We start from the raw sequence: 7,690 nt of genomic DNA on the forward strand, positions 1-7,690 counted from the left end.
GTGTGCTTGTGTGTGTGTGCTTGTGTGTTTATTTATTATAATTTTTATTTATTTTACCTTTATTTAACCAGGTAGGCAAGTTGAGAACAAGTTCTCATTTACAATTGCGACCTGGCCAAGATAAAGCAAAGCAGTTCGACAGATAAAACGACACAGAGTTACACATGGAGTAAAAACAAACATACAGTCAATAATGCAGTATAAACAAGTCTATATACAATGTGAGCAAATGAGGTGAGAAGGGAGGTAAAGGCAAAAAAGGCCATGATGGCAAAGTAAATACAATATAGCAAGTAAAATACTGGAATGGTAGTTTTGCAATGGAAGAATGTGCAAAGTAGAAATAAAAAATAATGGGGTGCAAAGGAGCAAAATAAATAAATAAATAAAAATTAAATACAGTTGGGAAAGAGGTAGTTGTTTGGGCTAAATTATAGGTGGGCTATGTACAGGTGCAGTAATCTGTGAGCTGCTCTGACAGTTGGTGCTTAAAGCTAGTGAGGGAGATAAGTGTTTCCAGTTTCAGAGATTTTTGTAGTTCGTTCCAGTCATTGGCAGCAGAGAACTGGAAGGAGAGGCGGCCAAAGAAATAATTGGTTTTGGGGGTGACTAGAGAGATATACCTGCTGGAGCGTGTGCTACAGGTGGGAGATGCTATGGTGACCAGCGAGCTGAGATAAGGGGGGACTTTACCTAGCAGGGTCTTGTAGATGACATGGAGCCAGTGGGTTTGGCGACGAGTATGAAGCGAGGGCCAGCCAACGAGAGCGTACAGGTCGCAATGGTGGGTAGTATATGGGGCTTTGGTGATAAAACGGATTGCACTGTGATAGACTGCATCCAATTTGTTGAGTAGGGTATTGGAGGCTATTTTGTAAATGACATCGCCAAAGTCGAGGATTGGTAGGATGGTCAGTTTTACAAGGGTATGTTTGGCAGCATGAGTGAAGGATGCTTTGTTGCGAAATAGGAAGCCAATTCTAGATTTAACTTTGGATTGGAGATGTTTGATATGGGTCTGGAAGGAGAGTTTACAGTCTAACCAGACACCTAAGTATTTGTAGTTGTCCACGTATTCTAAGTCAGAGCCGTCCAGAGTAGTGATGTTGGACAGGCGGGTAGGTGCAGGTAGCGATCGGTTGAAGAGCATGCATTTAGTTTTACTTGTATTTAAGAGCAATTGGAGGCCACGGAAGGAGAGTTGTATGGCATTGAAGCTTGCCTGGAGGGTTGTTAACACAGTGTCCAAAGAAGGGCCGGAAGTATACAGAATGGTGTCGTCTGCGTAGAGGTGGATCAGGGACTCACCAGCAGCAAGAGCGACCTCATTGATGTATACAGAGAAGAGAGTCGGTCCAAGAATTGAACCCTGTGGCACCCCCATAGAGACTGCCAGAGGTCCGGACAGCAGACCCTCCGATTTGACACACTGAACTCTATCAGAGAAGTAGTTGGTGAACCAGGCGAGGCAATCATTTGAGAAACCAAGGCTGTCGAGTCTGCCGATGAGGATATGGTGATTGACAGAGTCGAAAGCCTTGGCCAGATCAATGAATACGGCTGCACAGTAATGTTTCTTATCGATGGCGGTTAAGATATCGTTTAGGACCTTGAGCGTGGCTGAGGTGCACCCATGACCAGCTCTGAAACCAGATTGCATAGCAGAGAAGGTATGGTGAGATTCGAAATGGTCGGTAATCTGTTTGTTGACTTGGCTTTCGAAGACCTTAGAAAGGCACGGTAGGATAGATATAGGTCTGTAGCAGTTTGGGTCAAGAGTGTCCCCCCCTTTGAAGAGGGGGATGACCACAGCTGCTTTCCAATCTTTGGGAATCTCAGACGACACGAAAGAGAGGTTGAACAGGCTAGTAATAGGGGTGGCAACAATTTCGGCAGATAATTTTAGAAAGAAAGGGTCCAGATTGTCTAGCCCGGCTGATTTGTAGGGGTCCAGATTTTGCAGCTCTTTCAGAACATCAGCTGAATGGATTTGGGTGTGCGTGTGTGTGTGTGTGTGTGTGTGTGTGTGTATGTATGCATGTGTCCAGAGTAATTGTTCTTAAGGTCAAATGTGTAGAGAATAATACTTTGTTATCTGAGGTTGGGTTGTGGTGCCTGAGGAAAACAGATGTTCTCCAGGGTGTGTGTGTGTACGTACGTGCGCATGTGTCTCTCCTCTTCTCTCTCCCTTCTCACTTCTCCCTCCCTCTCTCCTCTTCTCTCTCCTCCTCTCTCCTTTCCCTCCCTCTATCCTCTTCTCTCTTCTCCTCTTTCCTTTCCCTCCCTTTCTCCTCTCCTCTCTCCTCCTCTCTCCTTTCCCTCCCTCTCTCCTCTTCTCTCTCCTCCTCTCTCCTTTCCCTCCCTCTCTCTCTTCTCTCTCCTCCCTTCCCTCTCTCCTTTCTCTCTCCTTTCCTTCCCTCTCTCCTTTCTCTCTCCTCCCTCCCTTCCCTCGCTCCCTTCCCTCCCTCCCTCCCTCCTCTTCTCTCTCCTCCTCTCAGGGTTTGGCCCATGTCCAGCATTTGGTGGAAACTCTGAGTGCTGCCTCGCCTTGGCTTCCCTCCCCTGTGTGCGTGCGTGCGTGTGTGTGTGTGTGTGTGTGTTGCCTTGGCTTCCCTCCCCTGTGTGCGTGTGTGCGTGCGTGTGTGTGTTGCCTTGGCTTCCTTCCCCTCTTCTTCAACATTCCTCTGCCTTTATGATTGTTCCCAGCAACCGTGTGTGTCCTGCTTTAATGTAGAGCTACATGATATCTTTGTGACAAAGTTTCCAGCAGAACCTCCCCCAGCTTAACTTTCCCTTTAAGATACCACTTAACCACTTACTCAGTCTTACAGGCTTGATAATATTGGCGTTGGGTGGAAACTAATAAGTAGTGTAAAAAAAATCACAAGGTTCTGTTATGGCTCAAAATGGCCAGAAACAAAGAACGTTCTTCTGAAACTCGTCAGTCTATTCTTGTTCTGAGAAATGAAGGCTATTCAATGCGAGAAATTGTGTACTACTCCCTTCACAGAACAGCGCAAACAGGCTCTAACCAGAATAGAAAGAGATGTGGGAGGCCCCGGTGCACAACTGAGCAAGAGGACAAGTACATTAGAGTGTCTAGTTTGAGAAACAGACGCAACACAAGTGCTCAACTGGCAGCTTCATTAAATAATACCCGCAAAACACTAGTCTCAACGTCAACAGGATCCGGGATGCTGGCCTTCTAGGCAGAGTTGCAACGAAAAAGACATATCTCAGTCTGGCCAATAAAAATAAAATATTAAGATGGGCAAAAGAACACAGACACTGGACAGAGAAACTCTGATTAGAAGGCCAGCATCCTAGAGTCGCCTCTTCACTGTTGACATTGAGACTGGTGTTTTGCGGGTACTATTTAACGAAGCTGCCACTCATCACAAGTTCTATTCTGGTGTTACCATGACAACTCACCCGTTAGTTTGGAGTGTTAGCGATGCAAGGACATTTCTAAGTGACCCCGAACTTTTGAATGGTATTATAAATGTGACACACTCCTAAACTATTAGCTATTAATAAAGATCATTAAAGATAGCAACACACCACATCTGTTTTGAATGGTGAACGTGCTGTTCATGAGTTCCTTTCTCTAACTTCTTATCATACACTTTCCTTTTTACACCTTCTCATTCTCTTTCTCTCCTTCCCTACTCGTCTACCTTCCTCCCTCTTCTCCTTCTCCCTCCCTCTTCCCTCTCTCTCTGTAGGAGGAGAATGAAATCCCAACCAGTGTGTTTGTCAAGGATACTGTTCCTTTCCCCCGTGAAGCTGAGGAGGGGGAGGAGCCCACCGCCGTCATCGACGCCAACCGCTCCACGGAGGAGGGGCTTCACACCATCGACCTATCCTCGGACGAGGACGTAGGGCTGGAGGCGGACCTGGACGAGGTGGGAGATGACGTATACGAGCTGGCCGGAGAGCACACAGACAAATCCCGCACGGATAAGTTTAAACGCTCTAGTCTAAAGAAGGTGAGTGATGGAGAAAACCGGCATTAGGGGTCAAAGTCTATGGGTGAGAGGTTAGGGGTCAAGGTCATGTTCTGTGGCCGTGTGGCGTTTTCAATGCTGACTATTGATGTATTGCAGAGCTTAAGATCAGGGGTCGGAGGTTAGGGGTAAGGGTTAGGAGATTTCCTGCTATGTACTGACTGCATGGTATTGCACAATGTATTGCAGGTGGACAGTCTGAAGAGGGCCTTCTCCAAAGCGAATATAGAGAAGAAGATGAACAAGATTGTGTCACAGGAGAAACGAGAGAAGATGAAGAAGAGCCTGACACCCAACCACCCAAAGAGTTCCTCCTTCAAAGTGTCCCCTCTCACGTTCAGCATCAAGAAGGTCAGTACATACACACACACACACACACACACACACACACACACACACACACACACACACACACACACACACACACACACACACACACACACACACACACACACACACACACAAACATTCACACTGTTGTGGATTCATCTGACATGACTACATCCTGCTGTAACAGAATCGTAAGTCTGAGGGCCAACCTGAAGCTGAAGCAGAGGTGGAGGCCTCATCCCAGACCGGGGTCTCGCCTACTGCCGTGGCCTCCATTGAGATCTCCCCGCTGGCCAGCCCTGATGAGGAGGTCCTCTTCACCGAGGTGCACTCCCAACTGGCTCCAGGGCTGGAGGAGTCCAAGGCTGAGGCTTTGGAGATGGAAGAGGTGGCTGTCAGTGAAGTTCCAGAATCTGACGAAATTCCAGAATCCAACGGTTTTTCTGATTCCAAACCGTTCCTAGAATCCGACGTTCCTGAGGCGGATGTGGATCTGTCGGCTATGACGGAGGGAGTGAGGGAGGAGTACACTCTCTCTGCCACGCTCCCACATGATGCCTTCCACTCTATCTCGCCCTTCGATGAGGAAGACAGGGAGGAGAAAGTGCAGAGGGAGAAAGAGTAGGAGAAGGAAGGAGAGAAAGAGTAGGAGAAGGAAGGAGAGAAAAAGTAGAAGGAAGGAGAGAAGAAAGTGTAGAAAGAGGAGTAGGAGAAGGAAGAGGAGTAGGAGAAGGAAGAGGAGTAGGAGAAGGAGGGGAGACTTGTGGAAGAGGAGGCCCAGCTGTCAAAGTCCCCTAAAACACACACACACAAAATAAATACACCTATACCTATTCCCTAAAATACTTCCCCATTCCCACTCCCACACTCTGCCCATCATCCTCTAAAAAACTCAGACAGATCCTCTGTTCAAAAACACACACACCCACACACACACAATTACAGTTCATGTCTGTGTGTCTTCCTGTATGTCATTGTGTGCAATCTATGTGCTTGCATGTGTGTGTGTGTGTGTGTGTGTGTGTGTGTGTGTGTGTGTGTGTGTGTGTGTGTGTGTGTGTGTGTGTGTGTGTGTGTGTGTGTGTGTGTGTGTGTGTGTGTGTGTGGTGTGTGTGTGTGTGTGTGTGTGTGTGTGTGTGTGCGTGCTTGTGTGTGTGTGCGTGCGTGCGTGTGTGTGTGTCAGGGGCAGATGTCTGTTTCACATGTGAAAAAGGATGATGAAGTTGTTAAAAAGGTATAATTATCTTCTTATGCTACTGCTTAAAGTTTTAACCTAAACGTATATTTGTGTTTGTAAAATGGTAACTTTGTTTGACCTAATCTTTACAATTCAAGCCAATCAGTACAACACTTGTCATAATACTAGTTACAGATAACGTGATCTAACCAAAGATTTGTGGTATCCATTACTGTCCGTTACAGGTTTGCCTATACAAAACACTGCCATTTATTTTTCAACTAACCTGGTATTGGCGATACTGTCTTCCATCTCGATTCTGGGAAACAGTTATTTTAGAAATGTTTCTATCCAGTGGCAGGTGGTTCTATAAAAAACACTGAAAACTCAGATAGTAAATCCATGTTTCGTACCACGCAAGGAGGATCCTCGCCATCTTAGCTACATCTAGAATTTCCCAGCATCTTTGACAGAACTAGTCATTTCTATGCGAAGCGGCCACGGCCAGACAGTGTGTCACGTTAAAACAAAGCTCTACACACATTGATACATAACATGGATTTACTATCTTTCTGAGGTTCCTCTGCTGTTTGTAGAACCACCTGCCACTGGTCATGGACATTTATAAGATAACTGCTTTCCAGAATTGAGAACAAAGAGAGTATCGCCAATACCAGGTTAATTGAAAAATCTATAGCAGCGTTTTGTATCGGCAAATCTGTAATGGATACCAAAACTCTTTGGTTATATCACATTATCTGGTGTACAATCTGTAGCTATCATCATTTATGATCCTCGAATATCTTAGTACTGTATCATCTCTCAGTGAATGTATAGAAAACATAGAGAGATATAGCATGGCAACAGTTGATAATAAAACATTATAAGGCTTCATACCACAGGGTCGTGGCACCTCCATTGGGGAGGACGGCCTCCTGGTAATGGCTCGAGCAGAATAAGTGGATTAGTATCAAATACATTAATGCCATTCTGTTCACTCCGTTCCAGCCATTACAATGAGTCGTCCTCCCCTCAGCATCCTCCCCTGGTTCATACATAATGTACAACAGGTAATAACGCATTATTGTATATCTGTCGGCTTCAAGTAAAGTGTTAGTGAAGTAGTCTAGGTCGTCTTCTCTTAATCCACTGGTGCCAAAGAAACTCCTCTTCAATATATCGTCCAGATTGTTAAAACTGTGATTGTCATGTTTCTTGCTCTTATATAAAAAAAAGAAGCTATCTCCAGAATCCTTAGAATTCTAAATAAAAACATTGAAACTGTCCTCCTCCTCTCTCTTTATTTCCTCCTGTTGGAGATTTGTTGATTTGGATTAGACTAGATTATAGACATACAGATGATAAATTAGACAGCTATTGGTTGTCCTGTTCATTACAGCCACAGTGCGTAATATTTCCAGTAAGTTCAAGTAAAATACACACCTTGAATTTGAGCCACATGATCGAGTGCTATTTGCATGTGAAAATGTGCTCCAGGCTCAAGGCCTAGCTTCCACTCTGATGGTGTGATGGAACATTTTATGTTTGTGCTTTTCTAATAACCAATTTCTGTGTTCGGTTTGTGCTTTTCTAGTAAGCAGTTTATGTGTTCATGCAAGTGACTGAATCCTCATTATCAGTATCTGCAATTTGGCAGTACGCCCTGAACCTTGTTTTGAGAACAAAATAATATCTCAGTTTCAAGGTTTCAGCTTGGAGAGAAGAAGCCTCATGAGGTATTGGTCTGTCACATACATGAACCAAATGTTAATGATTAATTAATTATGATTGATAAGCAAAGTCATGCCTATGTAATGTGTCTGTAAGCAGAATACTATAAGAGCTCTAACGGGACGGGCCCCGAAAGAGCTCCTGACAGACGTGCACTATGGTGCATCAAATTTGTTGGAACCTCTCCAGTTAACTGTTAATAAACAATGTTTCATTTAAGATTGACTTTGGGTGTCCCTGTGTAGAATTGCCACGACAATGGCATGCATGCACGCATCTCAACAAACTGTACAGGCTATCGTAACCTGTCCAGTAGATAGCCAAATGTTGGCCTATTCAAAGCTCTGTATCAAGGCACAAGGCGAGACCCAAACGCAGACACAGGAGACAGGTGGTTGGAGTCTTACAATGTGTATTAAACCAAAGGGTTAGGCAAGAGAATGGT

At 45.0% G+C, this 7,690-nt stretch overlaps 1 protein-coding gene across 1 annotated transcript in view; it reads left to right on the top strand.

Moving 5' to 3' along the window:
- Positions 1-6,800, top strand: part of LOC109885419 (caveolae-associated protein 2-like) — a 26,820-nt gene extending 20,020 nt beyond the window's left edge. The window contains exons 3-5 of the mRNA XM_031813394.1: positions 3,726-3,989; positions 4,197-4,358; positions 4,525-6,800. Coding sequence (XP_031669254.1) covers positions 3,726-3,989; positions 4,197-4,358; positions 4,525-4,962 — 864 coding nt within the window. The 3' untranslated portion in view covers positions 4,963-6,800. The remainder of the gene's footprint in view (positions 1-3,725; positions 3,990-4,196; positions 4,359-4,524) is intronic.
- The last annotated feature ends 890 nt before the right edge of the window (positions 6,801-7,690 follow it).

This window comes from Oncorhynchus kisutch, unplaced genomic scaffold, assembly GCF_002021735.2.
Source record: "Oncorhynchus kisutch isolate 150728-3 unplaced genomic scaffold, Okis_V2 Okis05a-Okis16b_hom, whole genome shotgun sequence".
Classification (NCBI taxonomy): domain Eukaryota; kingdom Metazoa; phylum Chordata; class Actinopteri; order Salmoniformes; family Salmonidae; genus Oncorhynchus; species Oncorhynchus kisutch.